The 19,778-nt window shown below is 34.7% G+C and overlaps 2 protein-coding genes across 2 annotated transcripts; both read right to left on the minus strand.

Moving 5' to 3' along the window:
* Positions 1–2,053: 2,053 nt before the first annotated feature.
* On the minus strand, positions 2,054–5,154 carry LOC149576632 (beta-D-glucosyl crocetin beta-1,6-glucosyltransferase-like). Its single transcript, XM_089818587.1, has one exon. The coding sequence runs from the start codon at positions 3,774–3,776 to the stop codon at positions 2,292–2,294; it is 1,485 nt and encodes a 494-aa protein (XP_089674713.1). The 5' UTR covers positions 3,777–5,154; the 3' UTR covers positions 2,054–2,291.
* A 5,970-nt stretch (positions 5,155–11,124) lies between these two features.
* Positions 11,125–13,306, minus strand: LOC149576633 (beta-D-glucosyl crocetin beta-1,6-glucosyltransferase-like). The gene has a single exon (XM_089818602.1). It carries the CDS (start codon positions 12,976–12,978, stop codon positions 11,422–11,424), a length of 1,557 nt encoding a protein of 518 aa, XP_089674728.1. The 5' UTR covers positions 12,979–13,306; the 3' UTR covers positions 11,125–11,421.
* Positions 13,307–19,778: the final 6,472 nt, after the last annotated feature.

Raw genomic sequence — 19,778 nt, forward strand, 5'->3', positions numbered from 1 at the left:
GTTGCTCCTCCGTAGTGTGAATGTCTGTAGGCACCGATGAAATCTGACAATTTATTTATAGAAAAATGTAATTCAATGTTCTTCTTTAGATGAAATGTTACTCTCAACTCAATTAAATTGTATATTTATCCTTGATTTGGATGAATATTGATATTCCATAATAATGTTGAGTATGTTGATTTGTGAAGCCTTCTTCTACACATTGAAATGGCAATATAATGGTTCTATTCTGGCATTTCCATCGTTGTTTGAGAAATATGTTCCTTTACACTTTCCAATATTTGTGAATATATTTAGAGCGCTAGTGCATGCTCTATTTATGAGTGGATGATGGTTTTGGACAACCTTTAGGGCCCATCACCAACATATTGAAACTCATTCCTTTCGGAAGCCAAACAAATGTAATCATAAGGATACAATTATAAATATTATTTTTGTTCGAGTAGTAAAACTCATTCCTTTGGGAAGCCAAACAAATGTAATCATAAGAATACAATTATAAATATTATTTTTGTTCCAATACAAATCTGCAATGGGATAATCCATTGATAAGTAGGAGATAATTTCCATAGCAAGTCAAATTGTGATATTGCTATCATGTGTGATTTTGAGTCAAACTCATTGATCCATGTAATAATCCATTGATAAGTAGGAAATAATTTCCACAACAAGTCAAATTGTGATATTGCTATCAGGATTTAACCGTGTGATTTTGAGTCAAACTCATTGACCCATGCAATAATTCATTAATAAGTAGGAGATAATTTCCACAACAAGTCAAATTGTGATATTGTTATCAGAATTTAACTATGTGATTTTGAATCAAACTCATTAACCCATGTAATAATCCATTGATAAGTAGGAGATAATTTCCACAACAAGTCAAATTGTGATATTGCTATTAGGATTTAACTGTGTGATTTTGAGTCAAACTCATTGACCCATGTTTCATGAGTAGTGATTCAACATGAATCCATCTCTCATGAGAATAAATGGAACACGTAGCACTCATTGGATCTAGGTGATGCTCATAGGGATGAAGCACCGGGACTTCCCGGGAGGTCACCCATCCGAGACTTCCCAGAAGGTCACCCATCCCAGTACTACTCCAACCTGAGTGCGCTTAACTATGGAGTTTCCTCCATGGTTAAACCCAAAGCTTGCAATCCCATTTGCAAAACCTTCATCAAAGTTACTGAATATAGAAAGTGATAAACAATCCATATTACTGAATATGGAAAGTGATAAATGATATGGGCTACAACTTTGTACCAGTTGATACAGTTGCTGGTAATAACAACGTATGTCATATACGTTTCTGTTTTAATCCTTTTTATCCTACACTACGACTCAACTTTTATGGCTTACACATAGAACCTACAATGTCATATCACACGTTTGCCACTGCTTAGGTCAAGCTGCACTGTTTTGTGCAGGGTTTTCTATTTGAGGAACCCAAGGAACACCTCTCCAAATCTGAAGATGCATGTCTTCTGAGAAACTCCTTTATTGTCAATCTGATCCGGAGCTCTGTTCCCTGCAACAGAGTAGAGGGATTAGCAAGGCTCATAAGACAAAAGTCTGCAACAGATGCGTTTCCATGTTTATCCAGCAACATGTTAAAGAGGATCTCACATTTTCACGCGTCATGCCCGAATGATGAAGATATGTCAATCCTACCGCGGTATCCAGGGGTGTTCTATTTGGACCCCTGCTACTATTAATACACAGAGAACAAAGGTCACAATCTTTTCTTTCATAGTTGTTCAGTCTACAATTTTTATTGCAGAGAATTTGTTTTTGTAATGACCATTTTCATCTTATTGAATTGTTCCACAATGAAATACACTGAAAACGCTTAAGAGGGCATAATGGAAGAAAAAGCCTAAATGGGAATGCAGGGTAACTAAACAATTCAAATTTATACGAATGGATTTTGTGAAACCCCACACATGATAATTGGGCACTGTACTACTATATTGCCTACTTTAATCTTCAGTTACAATCAGAAGATGCAAACTACTGTACTATAAAATCAAGTGGGTATTTAATATTTACTGAAAGACTGGCTTTACTGATTGATGAAAAGATAATATTTATCATCATAAGAAAACAAGAGCGGGGCAAATGGTTAGTACCCATTTACCCCCGGGATAGAGCACTGGAGTTTTCATCCACAACACTGCTGATTGAAACTCACATCACATTAGAAGAGTAACAGCTGTAACAATTCCTGGATAGATATACAGGCATACTAAAACTAACCACCACATCTGAATATGAAAAGAGGTTCAATTATGGGCTTGAAGTTTCAAGCCATATAGTAGTTTCGCTAAATCATCTAAATATTTATTCTGAGATTCTTGGCCTTGCTCATTCTTCTCCTTGAACAAATCCCCCATTTTTGCAGCTTTAGACCTCACATGTTTTCCCTCCTCTTCATCCATAACCATCTTGACCGCTTTGCAGACATCTCCTCTGCTGACAGATCCATCACTTCCTCTCTCCACTTCCACGCCCACCTGGAATTCATTCACAATGGTCTCAACATTCAATCCCTGGTCCAACTGCATGGGCAAAGCAATGAGTGGCAATCCAGCACCCAGTCCCTCCATCAAAGAGCTCCACCCACAATGAGTAATAAAGGCCCCCGTTGATGGATGACACAGAATCTCCTTCTGAGGAGCCCAACCACCCAATATCATTCCTCTTTCTGCAACTTTAGACTCAAACCCTCGAGGCAATGAATTTGAAACCCTCATTTGAGTTGCATCCATTCCTTCATCTAAGTACCCCGGTAAACGGAGTATCCACATAAAGGGGTGAAGACTGGCCTCTAATCCCTCAGCTATCTCCTCTATAAGCTTCTCAGACAAAAAACATTCACTGCCAAAGGACACATAAACAACAGAACCAGGCCTTTTGTTCTCCAGCCATTTCAGGCAATCAGGTTTTCCATCATCAATCTGAATCTGTTTAACAGGGTATGGACGAGGCAGAAGAACACCCACAGGAACCACTGCACTTCTTGTGACCCGCTTGAGATAGTCTATAAATTGTGCCTCTAATTCATAGCAAGTTTTGATAGCCACTGCAGAGCACTCATTATAACAGTCAACACACAGATCTATGAATTTTTCACCACTTGGGTATGTGAATGTGTAGATGATTTGCAGAGATGCCATTTCAGTTTGTCGATTTTGAGGTGGAGTAAAGGGGAAATCGGCCGGCGGTTTGAGTAAACCATCGGCTGCGATTTCCTTGGCTTGAAATCTTCTGGCAGGACCATAAACATAGCCCGCATAGGCGGCGCTGTAGGTTAGAAACACTATCGAAGGGATTTGCAACTTAAGGGCTACTTTGGAAACCCAGCATAATACCTGGTCAAAAATGACAATATCGGGAGTGATTTGCCCCAGTAGAGTTTCCAGAGGTTTCTGCAATTCCTTCACAGATTTGTGGAATGTAAGTGTGAGATGAGTTGGAAGATGGGATGTGTTTTCCAGGCCACGAGGCAATCCGTCCACGCAAGGCAGTGGAATCTCCAGCAGATTCAGATTTAAATTCGATTCTTCCTCTGTGAAGAACAACTTGATCCGGGCAATATTCAAAGGAGTTGAAATGATTGAGATTTTTATGTCGCCTTTCTCTAGCAGTCTCTTAGAAAGCTCAATACATGGCAAAATGTGGCCCTGGGCAAGCCAAGGGATCATGACAACGTGAAGCAGACCTCCATTGTCAGGCTGATCAGGGCTGCTGCAATTCATGGACTCCATTGAATTGGATACAGAAATAATTCAACAAAAGAGGATAAAAAAGCGAAAGTTGGGTATATTTTACATTTCTCCTACTAACAGATAAGAAATGAGAGGCTTGTGGTAGAATAATTGTCTTTTTTTCGTTCAGGCGTTTCTTAATGTTTTTGCCTTTCTTGCAGTCAAAGATGCCTTGAATGCGTCCACTGCAATGCTATATGTATAATCATAGTTACATCTTGTTTCTGATGCCATGCAGAATAGCATCTTATTTTCGAGTCTCTGATATTACATCATAGATAAATTTAAGAATGGAAATATTGTTTTAAAAGCTTATTGTTATGACATTTTCCTACCGAAGCGTGCCATTTTTTGTCTACCATTTCCATCAAGGCCCACATTTTGAAATAAGCATCAGTTTTTTTTGGATGTGTGTTCGATACGTGTGGCAGAATACAAAAGGAATGCATCATGGTTGAAAAATAAAGCTACGACAGTTTACCAAAATTATCAAGAGGAAGATGACAGGATTTAGTAGTTTCCAGGGTTATTTGGAGGTGCATAGTACGTTCACGTAAGCTGTTCTAGGTAAATCTTATGATGACATCAGGGTTAAGCACAGATTTGGTTGCACTTGCTGCATAAAGTGATATTGGATGGTATTGTACTAGGGCAATTTTATGAGCTAATGATTATGAAATGCTTCAGTGTGATTGCACATCCCAGGCCTGTTTTGAAAGAAGGATCATTACAGCATGTGGAGCTACTTTCCCCTGCCAAGATGAAAGGATCATTGCGTATCTTTATGATTTTGCGATTTCATACGACAACACCATTTTTCTCTCTTCTGCAAACACTGGTAAGAACTTTGCTTTGCTCTCTACTTTTGACTTCATCTACCATACCGAGTGGCTTGGTCAATTAAATTTCTTGATAGTGTCACCTATTATCAAAACCACTTCCTACTAGTTATTGGGGTAGGAGTATATAATATGAAGAAGGATCAATTATGGGTGGAGAAAGTCCGTATCAATTGGATTGATATGTGTGTCCACTCTGTGTTGTCCCATGCCTCTATCAAATGATTTGATGTTAAAATAATTTCTAAGTGGTTTAGTTCACTTAGTTAAAGCAATGAGTTTTCATTGTGGAGACTTGGTTCAAATTCTAAGAGAGCATCTTTGTGGAACTCTAAGTCACGACTCTTGATCTTCTGTTTGTTGTGTTTATCTCATTGTCAAAGGTGGATTCTAAGTTGTAAATCTTGGTCTTCTAATTGTTGTTTCTTGTGTGGTTCATCAAGAGCTCGAATGACCTTGTAAATCTCATATTATTGCTCAAATGAACACAAGATTTGTAAACAAACTTCAATTTTTTATTTTTTTTAATCTGTCACTTAATTGTTTATAACTGATTTTTTTAATTCTAAGGTATATGATGGTTTATCTGAGATTCATTAAGCAAGGCTGTCGTTTTCTTAATATGTAAATTCAAGATTTATCTATACAATAATTCATCTAAATAGAACTACCTCCTCTCCTCCCACCATAGTTAGGATCAGTTTAGATATTCATAAATTGATCTACCAAAATTGTAATACATTGAAGATGCAAACTATGGAACATATCTTTTTTCCCTGTAGCACAAGTATGTTTTCATTTATAGCTAGTCACAAGTGAGAAACAACAAATGGAGTGGGGGAGTGGTCATTTCATTTTTTTCTTGAAGCACAATTATGCTTTCATTTATAGCTGGTCACAAGTGAGAATCAATAAATGGCGGATTGGGGGAGTGGTCATTTCAAGATGGCATATTAGGTAACTGTTAACTTAGAACTCAAGAGCCTCACAACTCACACGTCCTTTTGGATCATCTTGCTAGTATTCGTTAAGTTCATTCGTTAACATAAAATGTATGATATTATTGTTCGTGATGCATTTTACGTCTATACATAGATACACAATAAAAATCTTATAGACAATGCTACACATTATTAACATAACTACATAGCTCATGCATACTTGAACTTTGTTTTCACATTCATATTATATAATGACACATTACGATGTATATGATACATACACTATTTACTAAAATGACCCAACTTTCACTAATTTGTCATTATTTATAACCTATGTTATTTCGTATTTATCATTTTCTAATTCCTTTCCTACCTTAATTACTTTATTGTCATAGCTTACATATAGAGCCTACAATGCCATATCACATGCTTAGCATTACTGAATTAGACCAAGCTGCACTATCTTACTTTTCAGCATGTATCCTTTAATACATCTTGATTATCTTATTTATCACATCTTTGAACATTTATATATATATTGATCTTCTATTTCTAGATCTTATATTTGTTCTCCCTTATCTATAGATCTTATATTATTACAACTTATGGATTATCCTATTTACTATAGACTTCTTATTGTATCAATTTCTTTATTCTATTGCTTGTAGCTCCATTACTATATCATTTTAGTCTCTTAATTCTATAAACATTACTTTTTTTTATAACATTAATCATATCATTTTTTTACAATAACATCCAATTAATCTTAATAAGAAAATAATTTAGATATTACTTTTTTTATAACATCAATCATATCAATTTGTTACAATAACATCGTATTAATCTTTAAAAAATAATGTTAGAAATAAAAAATCTGATTTCAATTTTTAATACTCATATATACAACGTTCTCTTTTCTTAACATTACCAAACTCTAGATAGCAAATTTGAGTGCTTCCTTTAAAAAACCAAAATGGGCTTTTAGGAAATTTGATTGCATTCTACATCCATTAAAAACAAAGGAATACTTAAACTTTACGTTAATATAAGGTGTGGAATAATTTATATGTACTTTAAATTAATTAATCTTGAGTAAATAATGTATGAATTTTAAAATACTTAATTTTGATTTAGAATTGTATTTATGCATGAAGTTAATTTTGGTGAGAATCATTTTGTCTAATTTGATTTAGAGTTAAAATGGTCTATTGTTATTACCATAAAAAAATTTTGTAACGATATTAATTTAAAATGTATAAGCTAACATAACTGACAACTACAAATACTTTTGAAAAAATAAGTTTATGTTGCATGGTTTACCTACGTATCAACCTAGTGAGGTCCTTAGTGATACATTGACTAAAAAAGGATTCCACCAATTATTTGTTTTGTGCAAGAAGTAATGAAGCTTTTTAACATGCATTCTACACTATGGAGAGAGTAATGAGACAATTCATATTGTCAACTTTAATATAATAGGTATTGCTTTGACCTAAATTCAAAGTGATGAAACTAGCTTATATATATTTATTAAGATAATATCTATATTAAATATGTTGATCAATATCTTTCTGAGATGCCTATAGTAGTTGAAGGGTTAAAATGGAGAACTGGAGTTGTCAGCCACAAGTATCTAATTTCGAACTACAGTTGTCAGCCTAAGTAATATATGTCTAACTGCAGTTGTCAGTAAGTATTTATTTATGTAAATCAGTTTCTGGATTAGATTGTGTGGAGATTTTTACCATCAACGTTTCGAATCACACTACGTGATCCATCATCAGGATGAGAGAGCAAGAGATGTCAAATAAAGTAAGTGTGATTTAGGATGAGAGAGCAAGAGATGTCAAATAAAGTAAGTGTGATGATGGATCACGTAGTGTGATTCGAAACGTTGATGGTAAAAATCTCCACACAATTTAATCCAGAAACTGATTTACATAACTACGATGGATTGTGGAAATCTGATCGCACTAATAAGTATTTATTTCCGAAGAAAGATCATTCAAAATTGCCAAACAGTAGTTGGTATTTATCAGAGAACAAGATCAATGGAAAAGTAAAACTGTAGTTGGTATTTATCACAAGATCAATGCAAAAGTCAAACTACAGTTGTCATCAGCAAATATTTATCGCCAAATAACCATTGTATTTATCGCAAAAAGATGAATTGAAAAGGCAAACTACGTTAATCTCTAATTGTCACCAGCAAGTATTTATGACTGAATAAACATGGACATGGATTTTTGATGATCCTTCTTCCACTGTAGGGGATGCCTATCAACGTAATTAAGTGGGAGAAAATTATTTGGTAGAATTCCCTAAAGATATATTGTAATTGTTTTCTACGGTCATAGAATATGCACAATTTGTCTATAAAATGTTGCCCACTTTCTCCTTGGTTGTGGCAAATTATCGTCCCCACAATGTTTTGCTTTCTAGGATCATAGAATATGCACAAGTTGTCTAAACAAATGTTGTCCACTTTCTCATTGAGTGTGCCAAAAAAAAAAGAGCTTTACAATTACATATCTATTTTAGCACAATATATAATGGAAGAGGGTTTTATTAGATATCTCTCTCCCCTTTGAGCCAAATATTTAATAAATTAATATTGAAAGTTGATAAGAAATATAAATTTCTAAGTGTGTATCTCATCATTATTATATTTTAGTTTTAATTATAATTATAATATTTATTATCTTTATTCTATTACATAAATAATATATTACAAAAATAAAAAGCATAGTATTTATTATACCAAGTTCAGCATAAATTTGTAGTTGGTGATACTGAATTCCCATTCAAAAAACACCCAATTCAACATGCAAATCAAAGATACAATCACGATCAAAGTGAAACAATTAGAAAGATCGCTTTACGTCCTTGAAATTCAGAGTCTATACATTCCCACTCATCTCTGTAGTGGCTGATAAATTTGAGCAATTGTGTCGATTTTTTCCTAATTTTCTAGAGCAACCCAACTGAATGACCACCAAAATCTTCCGAAAAGCTCCCAATTGAAGCACATCCAACATAGCCTAGCCATTCGATGAATATCGGCAAAGTGCCCAAAGAATAGAAATTGCAAAATCAGTTTTAGAGTCAAACTCATTGATCATATGTTTCATCAGTAGTAATTCACACTAATCTTTCATAATAATAAATAGAGCACTCAGCAAATAGCCTAAGAAAGAGTTTTCTCATAGTTCAAAAGGAATATGATTGCAAAACTGTAAGAGAATATACATATTCAGATCAATTGAAAGGAGAACCAATCAGTGACATGAAAAAGCTGATAAACCACAAGTTGAACACGAGAAAAGCTTTAGGTTATTGAGACACCATCTAAATGCAAATTTTTGTATCCAAAGAAGGCTCAGTCGACCTAATCAAGTGATAGAAGAGTAAGTCTGCTGCTACTCATATTTAAACTTTCAAATGCCATGAATTGATTGAATTATTCAAGTTCAAATTGATTCTCCTCAGAACTAATGTCAACAGATCTACTTGTTTTCTGCCAGGTATAATAATCAATTGGGAACAAGATCTGCTAACAAGTGGTCTCAGCCTTCTGCCTTCACTTCCCAACACAAAAATAATTGGAACACCAGATGCAACCTCATTCAGTGACACTGCTTCCTTAGACACAGAAGCACCCAAAATCCGCCATCCATTATTTGCAGACAATTCCAAGAATATCATCATATTCCTACATGTGAAGCTCAGTCAATTCCAAAGATCCAGCATTAGGTTTGCTTACTACCCCACTCAGTGGAACTGAATGCTTAGCACAGACTCCCTGTTGCTCCAAAGAAATAAGCAGACCGAACAACTGCCCCAAAGTTTTGAGGATCGGTGACTTCATCTAAAGCAACCCAGAGGGGAGAATAACCTCACAATCAGAAATAGGATCCAATTTCGTAAGACTCTCTCTCCAACGGGGAGGCATCGAGCACGAGGCCTTGAGTCCAGCAGCATATTAAGGTCATGTTTCGAAGCATATTTCACACTCAATCCAAGACAAATAACAACGCAATTGTAAAAACATTTCAACACCTTCCTTGTCCTTTTTCTTCTTAGGTGTGCTACTCAAATCAAGACCTCCTTGAACATAGAGGGCATAAAACGGTCCCGCACAGGTATAACCTTCTGCAAACCCACCTAGGTATAACCTTCTGCTCCCCACTTCCAACTCTCAACCCAATCTTTATCCCAATAAAGGCACAACTAGTCCCCCAAAAATGGCCGCAATTGTTAAGCTTCTGTCCCAGCCAGCATTCGTATGACAACTAACAAAAAGCGAGTTCACAAGACATTATTTGTCATATAGTATGGATGACAAATCGCCGGCGGAACACTTGGATGGAAGCTGCTATGATGTGGACATCTCTCACCCAAGCCCAAGACGTGAATAAATTTCTGCATTTTCATTTATGATGGTTGAACGACTGAGATTTCTTCGATGGTCGTCCAACCTTATCCTGGATTTCCAACCATCGATTTTCAAAATCAGCTCCTTCACTTCATATTGGGAACGCCTACGGCGTAATTATGCTTTTTCCTTTCTTATCAACATGAAAACTACATATCTATGCGAGCAATAGAATGCAAAATCTGCTGCGAATCACTCCACAGTATTTGAGTTAGCTTATCTCTAATCTAATACCATAGGAAAGAAAGCTTACCTAAAAAATAAGCCTCCTCCTTGTTACAGAAGATTACAATGCGAGGCAAACATGTGCAGAATCTTAACCAAAAACCTTTCACAATATCTTAATGGGTAAATGATGATCTACTGAAATGTTCCCCACATGGCTTATCTTCGGTCGTTGTTCAGCTTGTCCACAAGCGCAAACAAGATCAAAGACATCCACATTCCACTCTCCTCTCACAACAGACAACCAATTTGGGAAGATCTATGCAATACCCTTCCTCCTGTAAACTGTTTTGTGCAGGGCTCTTCCCTGTAAGGATCGCCACTCCAAAGCTTAACATGTCTACCTTTTGAGAATTTTTATTTATTGTCAATGTGTTCTGGTGCTCTGTACCCTGCAGATCTAGTGGCAGCTACGGAAGGATTAACAAGCCTCATGTTTGTCCAGCAGAATGTTAGAGGATTTCACATTTCCCTGCGTAATGCCCGAACGATGAAGATATTTCAATCCTATAGCAGCATCGAGTCCAATCCAGGTGTGTTCTATTTGGACCCTTGTTACTTATTAATGCGCAGAGAAGTAAGGTCGCAATCTTTTTTTGACAAAGTTATTCAGTCTACAATTTTTATTGCAGAAACTTATTATTATAATGACCATTTTATCTCATTGAATTGTTCCATGATCACTGAAAGCACTTAAGAGGCATAATAGAATAAAAAAACCTTTGTAAATGGAAATGTCGGGCGGACTGTCCTAATTGGAGAGAAGTTTTACCAGTGCTTCAAACCTGTAGAATCTTACAGGCCACTGAAATCAGTCATAAGGAGTTATTGGTAGCAACATTTTTAGAGGGAATGAGTATTTATTTATGAAAGCAACAAGAAGCATTATAAATCGTAGAAAACTGATATATTCAGAAATATCCTGAAGAGAGGACTAGTCTTTATTTTTTACTCGAGTCTTGAAAGACTGACTTTACTAATAGATGAAAAGACAATATTTACAATTATAAAGAACAGGAGAGAGGAGAGGGGTGAATGGGTATAACCGGGATAGAGAACAATTTATTTGATTTACAACGCTACTAACAGAAATTTACATCACATTAGAAGAATAACAGCTGCTTGAACTCCTGGATGGATACACAGCTGTTTGAACTCCTGGATGGATTACAGGTGTACAACCACAACTGAATATGAAAAGAGGGTCAATTATGGGCTTCTGGTTTTAAGCTATAAAGTAGTTTCACAAAATCATCTACATATTTGTTCTGAGATTCTTGGCCTCGCTCATTCTCCAGCAGTTTCTCCTTGAACAAAATCCCCATTTCTGCAGCTTTAGACCTCACATGTCTTCCCTCCTCTTCATCCATCACCATCTTGACGGCTTTGCATACATCTCCTCTGTTAACAGATCCATCACTTCCTCTCTCCACTTCCACACCCACCTGAAATTCATTCACAATGATATCAGCATTCAATCCCTGGTCCAACTGCATGGGCAAAGCAACGAGTGGCAATCCAGCACCCAGTCCCTCCATTAAAGAGCTCCACCCACAATGAGTAACAAAGGCCCCTGTTGACGGATGACATAGAATCTCCTTCTGAGGAGCCCAACCACCCAATACCATTCCTCTTTCTGCAACTCTACATTCAAACCCTCGAGGCAATGAATTTGAAACCCTCGTTTGAATTTCATCCATTCCTTCATCTAAGTACCCTGGTATACGGAGTATCCACAGAAATGGGTGAATACTGGCCTCTAATCCTTCAGCTATCTCCTCTATAAGCTTCTCACACAGAAAGCATTCACTGCCAAATGACACATAAACAACAGAACCAGGCCTTTTGTTATCCAGCCATTTCAGACAATCAGGTTTTCCATCATCAATCTCAATCTGTTTAACAGGGTATGGACGCGGCAGAAGAACACCCACTGGGACCACTCTACTTCCACTGACCCGCTGGAAATAGTCTATGAATTGTGCCTCCAATTCATAGCAAGTTTTAATGGCCACTGCAGAGCATTCACGATAACAGTCAACAGTCAGATCCATGAAATTTTCACCACTTGGGTAATTGTAGGTGTAGAAGGGTAGCAAAGCCGCCATCTCAGATTGTCGATATGGAGACGGAGAAAAGGGGAAATCAGGCGGCGGTGGAAGTAAACCATCGGCTATGGTTTCCTCGTGTTGATATCTTCTGGCAGGACAAAAAACGTAGCCTGCATAGGCCGCGCTGTGGGTGAAAAACACTATCGACTTGATCTTCAACTTAACAGTTACTCTGGAAATCCAGCATAATACATGGTCGAAAATGACAACATCTGGTGCGATTTTCTCCAGTAGAGTTTCGAGAGCTTTCTGCAAATCCTTGACTGCGTTGTGGAAAGGAAGCATGAGATGGGCAGGAAGAAACGATGTGTTTTCTAGGCCAGGAGGCAATCCATCCACACAAGGCAATGAAAGCTCCAGCAGATTCAGATTCAATTGTGTCTTTGTGAAGAAAAGCTTGATCTGGGCAATATTCAGAGGTGTTGAAATGATGGAGACTTTTATATTGCCCTGGTGTAGCAGCCTCTTTGAAAGCTCAATACATGGCAAAATGTGGCCCTGCGCAAGCCAAGGAAACATCACAATGTGAAGCCGGCCGCCATTGCCAGACCGATCAGAGCTGCTGCAATTCAAGGTCTCCATTACATTGAATAATGGAAAGTCAATGCACTCATTCCCTGCTCTCTCATACACTATGGGAAAAATTACCATTAGTCTAGGAATCAAGCTTTGACCATTAGTCTACTCTCAGTTTTTACTAAAAGATCAGTTTTTGATTCTTTGATCCTGTCACACAGACATTTTACGTTATGTCATCCAAATATAACTAGATTATCAATTCTACTAGTTTAATTAGAATTCATACTGGATTATCTGTAAACGAACAAAGGAGATATGCTTCGAAGTTTTGGTCTAGTGGACTGTATTGCAGTCAAAGATGCTTTGAATGCTACAACTCTGCTACCATGTATAACTTATCTTGTGAAATGCATTCAAGCATGGAAATATAAATTTGAAAACTTATTTTACTCAGAATTTCCAACTAAAGCGTGACATCTTGCATTGACCAATCACCCCAAACCTCATTATTTTGAGTAAATAATTCAGTTTTACTTTTTTGAAAGTGAAGTTCAATGCATGTGGATAAGGCTTACGCTATCATTCATAGCATTACTCAAAACAATCCAGAGAAAGCTGACAATATTTAGTAGTTTAAAATTTCAGGACGGCATCAGTTTTTGTTGTCTTAATATTTTTAAAGAATTGTATATTGTGAGATCTCAAAAATAAAATATTTTAAATTTAGAAGTAATTTTAGTCAAAATAATAATAATAATAATAATTTATTTCTATAATCTTGTTAGAATCATAGAATGTTCATTTCTTGGAGCCATTAACTTTTAGTACAATATTAGATTAAAAAAACTAAAAAACGATTTTCTAGTTTTAAAATCTTGTTGAGTTATAGAATATTCATTTATGGAATTTGAGAAACAATGTCAAGATATAAAATCTATCAAACAACATTTTTTTGTTGTTTTGAAAATCACAGATAAATCTCTTACCCAATAGTTTCTCACTACACACGAATTTGAAATCGGCAATAAATTTGATAATTGTTTTGATGTATATTAATGCAATCTAGGTTATAGGGTCCAATGAAGGATAGCTAAAAAATATACAATTCAATATCCAATGAAGGATAGCTAAAGTCAAACGTTGATTTTTATTCACATAAATATATAATTCAATATCCATTTTCTCAGATGGAAAATCTATATATATCGATAAATAGTCGAGAACGACTGGAAACACAATCATTATATATCATCATCTTCTCTAAATACACTTGCTAACACAAAAAATTGATCACATATCGATACAATATACAAAACAAAGTGTAAATGCTAGAAATGACTCATATGAACATAACATCTTTTGCCAAAACTATGTCGACCTACACGTCAACATGAATGTATCTTCAGTACATCATATAATATAAAGCATATAGAATCATAAATCATATAAAAATAACATGCCACCGAACCTTAGTGTCCATCTGCATGAAATCTTGTCTCCGAGCCATCGGAACAATGTCCATCCGCTATCTTGAGACGGAAGAGTGGTTCAAGCGCTTTAACCGCCCAACCATGGAGTGGTTAGCTCCCCGAGGTTCTCCAGTTAAGGAGAACTACCTGACCTTGGCACGAGAAGGTTAGCAACTCGGCACAATTGGACCAGAAGGATCTGGTGTAGCCTATGTGCCTAATCTACTTACACATATGTCTAGTAGAACATACACAAGGATGTGGAAGAGGGAAAACAATGTAATAATAACCAATGCATCTCAAACACATGCACAAAAGTTTTACCGAGCTTGGCCAAGCATCATGAACCAGTTTAATGTAAAAGACTGACAGGTAATTTCTATGGAAAATACAATTCAAATTTTCTTTAATTACCCTCCTATTGATTCCACATTCAGCACCCTTCCACAATAAAATTTACTTCCTCAAAAAGTACAAATAGATCAAATGAATAACTTAATTATATCTTATTAAAATAAATAAAAATGCATAATTATCATCTCTACACAAACATGTGCTACAATATTTCAGCATGTAATAGAATAAAATTATAAAAGATCTAACTATTGACCAATTTCTTATGCTTGCTTCAAATCCTTATGGAAACTTATGTCTTAAATGGCTACTCAATTTCAAAGGAAAATTTAAAACTTAAATATATAAAAAATTTCAACGTCATTTCAAATATCTAAATAAACAATTTTGATAATTGCACTATGAACTACATGCCGTTAAAAATTCCAAAAGAGTAATTAAGCGTTCCTATATGGCTGTGACAAATCTGAGGCTTGAGTTGGAATTACAATGCCAAAATGAGAGCCGGGCTTTGAGTTTTCTATGAAACCTTTACTTATAGATGGCTATTATCATATCTTTTCTGGCTCAAGGGGGTTCATTATTCGATTTATGTTTGCCGATACTTATATATCTGCTATTGGTTTTCTTTTCTGAGTGGACCATTACCAAGCCTAGTTAAGTTCAACTATAATACCCTGTCATGTAATTGATAACAGAAATAAATTATATATATATATATATATATATATATATATATATATATATATAGCCGCAAGGATAAAAATAGAGTCAACTATAATACCCTGTCATGTAATTGATAACAGAAATAAATTATATATATATATATATATATATATATATATATAGCCGCAAGGATAAAAATAGAGTCAAATCGGTGACTTGTAGTAATTTCCTACAGTCTATTTTAAGTCTTAAGTCCATAGAGCATCTATTCAACATACACCCATCACCAGGTAAAGAATGACAACTTAATATGGAGGAATCAATATTGAGCAAGATGAAATCCCTCCCGTAACATGAAATGTATAATAGTCTGATTTATAAAAAACAACCATATGATACCAGTGATATCACAGTTGCTAAAAGTAGATGCAAGATGTTTTAGTTTAGCTACAGAATCATGTACTATGTTTTCTTTGTTTTCAAGGAGTAGCGGATTGTCATTCTCAACTCATATTTTTAATAGTGAAAACTTGTTCTTTTCAGAACAACCAAAGAATAAATGGAAACATTTTCTCAATACGTTGTATTATTACTAAAGACAGTCAAGTAACGGAGAATTAAAATCACAATATCAACTATATGCCTGTAATATAATAATAATAATAATAAAAACTAAAACTTCTTAAAGCAAGAAATTTGGTTCTTAGAGAAAAGATTTTTGAAACTAATATCAATACACGTTCAGGGTCTGTTTGGTTCGTGGAATTTAAAAAACCCGGATTTGTACAGACCTTGGTTTAGCCAAATCAAGGTTTTGTATATCTTCATTCCGATTTTTGAGATTTTACTAAAACCGTTTGTTTCACAGAAGATGCGTGTGAAGACACATTTTTATGCGTAAGCTTGGAGTTGAAGGTAAATTTCAAAAAGTAGTCCAATCTATTGTTTTTACACTCCTTAAAAAACAAAACCAGGTTTTGATTTTCAATTCCTACTTTTTTTAAGAAGTCACAAAACCTGGTTTTGAGGCAAAATTGGAAGTCACGTATGTTAATTCCATTTTGCAAATTTTGAAACAAACGCACAAATTTTCAAATCCGGGTTTTGAAAAATCCAATTCCTATCATCTTCCAGGAACCAAACAGACCCTTAAGGAAATAAACAGTAAGAAACCTAGATGTTTTTGGGAAGTACAAACTCTCTCCAATTGCTCCTCTAGTACCGATTTCACTCCCTCAAATCGCTGCCCTCCTACTACCTTATCTTTTTCCCCTATTCCCAACTTCTACTCCCTCCTCCTTCAAAAACGTGAGCCTCCTCTTTTACTAAAACCGTTGCCTTTCTCCCCTCTTCCTGCGATTTTTATAAGAAATTAAATCTCCTTTTTCTTCCCTTCTCCCAAAAACGTTTTCCCCCCCTCTCTTCCTGTCTTTTAAATCATGTTCTCCCTTATCTCTCTTTCAAATCATTTTTCTCCCTCTTCAAAAGAAATTGGATTTTCTCCCTAATAAAATTGTTCCCCTCTCCATTTCTTCCAGTTCGACCTCCTAAATCCACCTGTTCTCTTGTATAAAGTTCAGTCTGCTCTTCATGCCAGGAGATGATGCATAAAATTTGCAACTAACAAAATAATCACCAGAAAAAAGTTGCCACTTGGCTAATGGTATTTAAAAAAATAAATCTAAGAGTTCTATTCAAAATAGTTTTAAACGGATTCATGATCACTTCTTTCTCTATCGCCTAAACTTTGAAAACTATTAGTTATCATTTAAAGTTTCCCCAATTGAAAACAACTATTTATCACTTAGAGCTTATAATTGCTTATAAAAAAAATTAAGAGTATATTATTTATTTTTAAATCCAAATTTTATTTTATTTTTTAAATAAAATAGACGATCTACATAATTTATTAATTTTTTTTCAAAAGAAGTAATAACTAAATCTTTTAATCATTTATGCTACTCGTAAATACTTCAATGTTTAACTCATCTAGATAAATTAAAATTCAAAGCAAATGATTTAAATTCAGTTAAAATTTAAGTGTGTGCGTGCGGCTACACCATAAAAATTCCAGGCCAACCCTATCGAGGAGCTAAACTCCTCTACCTCAAACACCCTTTCGCCTTCAGTACCTACACACTCACAAACTCGACATCATCCATTGAGTCAGTAACATCATCGTCATGAAAAATAAATAACATCTTAAATACAAATTTTTAAACATTCAACATTTATCATCAGATATAAACATATACATGAAATCACAATTTTAACTGTCATGTCGATATCTCATAAGCTTAACATATAATGACTTATCAAAATCACAAAATAATTAACATTACCATTTAATAACATATATGATAAAATTCTAATCAAAGTCTATAAAGTATTTGACTCAAGTCGAGTCGTACATAGTCTTAGTCAAAAGGTCAATCACACAATTAAGTCCGTATAAAAAGCATGTCGAAAATTGAGTCATGACATAGGGTCCAATGAAGGATAGCTAAAAAAATACACAATCGAATCCAAAAACTAGTCACATTGCTAATGGAGTATGGAAATCTAACATTGTTAACTTTTGTCTCAACCAACATGCTCATCTACACAATAGAAACAAACTTTAGGACTACAGAAAATGCTATTATTTATCTATTGAGATACTTTTTAGTTCTTATCACTAGCCAAAGAAATGAAAAACTACAAAGAGCACAACCACTATAAGGATGAGCAAATAACTAGCAACATAACATATGAAACCTCCGTGCAACCAAAGGAGTAATCACATGCTCCAAACTAAAAGAAATTGACCTAGGAAAGGCTGAGAGCAAGGTCTATATAGACCAAAGATGTAGCAAAATAAATACATGAAAATACAAGATTAAAAATATTAAGAATTCTATTTAAGAGTTCAAAAAATGGAACCATTCAACTATTTAATGATCATTCTCCCCTTCACCATAGAACTTCTAAATTGGATATCACTTTCTACTTTTCATTCTCTCATTTAGATTTTATTTTTCTCATAATTGCACATGAAATTATTTTTATAATATAAAGGCCATCTCATTTCGTAACACAAAACTTTTAAGCCTCAAAATTATAATTTATTAGGAAAAATTTGAAGAAAACAAGTATAGCAATGAACAAGATAAAATCAAACATTAAGATTTTGGAATTATATTTCATTTGTGACATGGTAAAACAAAATTCTCACAATTTTTGTATAAGTAACCTCATTCTAATGCATCTTATCATTATCCATAATCTTAAAAAAAATAGATTGAAATAACTTATATGATAATTGAAAGTTTGATACCACCTAAAAATTCAATCCATCCAATGATTTAATCGATCAATTTTTAAAATGTACTCTTCTCATCCACCATAATATCCACAATATAACTTCTAAACTAAGTATCACATGTTACTCAGCATTCATCTTCCCCCTATAATGGCAATGTTTTAATTTCTAAATCTAATCATCACCTCCTATATTTTGCATTTTTAACCTCTCAAAGAAGAGTTATAACATAAATATTAGTGAACTCAATGTCATCTAAGACATAGGCAAGGGAAATAGTGGCAGAGGAAATAGAGCATGTTGATCCATATCCTATATATATGAATGGAGAATTTGAGAAGAATGTTGCTTGGAGGCATGGAACTCTTCCCTCATATACATGTGTCAACATGCTCTTTGAATGCACCCCAACCAAGGTCTTAGTTGTATTGGGACTTATGAACATTATGATTGGGCTTATTTAAATTGTTTTAGTAGTTGCAGTCTAGGTTGGTTCTCAGTATCTTTTGGTCATGAATACATATGTTTGAAAGTGAGTGAGTTAATATTGATTTGAGCCACCTTTCTTTATAGATCTTTAGAGACAATTTTTCTAATTTTGCATGAAGATTTTTGTATATTTAAATTTTCCTTTATAGAAGTTTGCTTTGTTATGTTGATGCAACACATGATTGAGGGGGAACATTAAAAAATAATATGGACATTTTAGGAAAAGTAATGAGAAAATTTAACTAACACAATAACCAACTTTGGAAAGGGAAGAGTTAGAGAAAAAAGGAAATGCCATCTAGGATAAGGAAGAGACACGATTCCATTCTCAAGTTAGGAGAGAATAAGGAGCCGATAGGAATAAAAATAACTAGGGGTTGCGTAAGAGTTGAGGGTGTTAGCATGTATTATACATATAAAAAAACATTTTCAAATATAGGTTGTCACACATGAGAAGGGAAAGTCTCTTTCAAATGGGAACAATAAATAAAGTGATGCAGGAAAAAGGGGCACATCAATCAAGAGAGGGTAGAGTATGGATGCAGGAAGTTACGAGGAAATTTCTATTTAATGCTTAAAAGAAGGCATACAGGTACAATAGAAATGTATGATGTGTCAATATTATTGTACCCATGGTTAGATTCTTTAAGGTC

The sequence above is a fragment of the Cupressus sempervirens genome, chromosome 1, assembly GCF_028749045.1.
Source record: "Cupressus sempervirens isolate cs-2001-9-10 chromosome 1, ASM2874904v1, whole genome shotgun sequence".
Taxonomy (NCBI): Eukaryota; Viridiplantae; Streptophyta; class Pinopsida; order Cupressales; family Cupressaceae; genus Cupressus; species Cupressus sempervirens.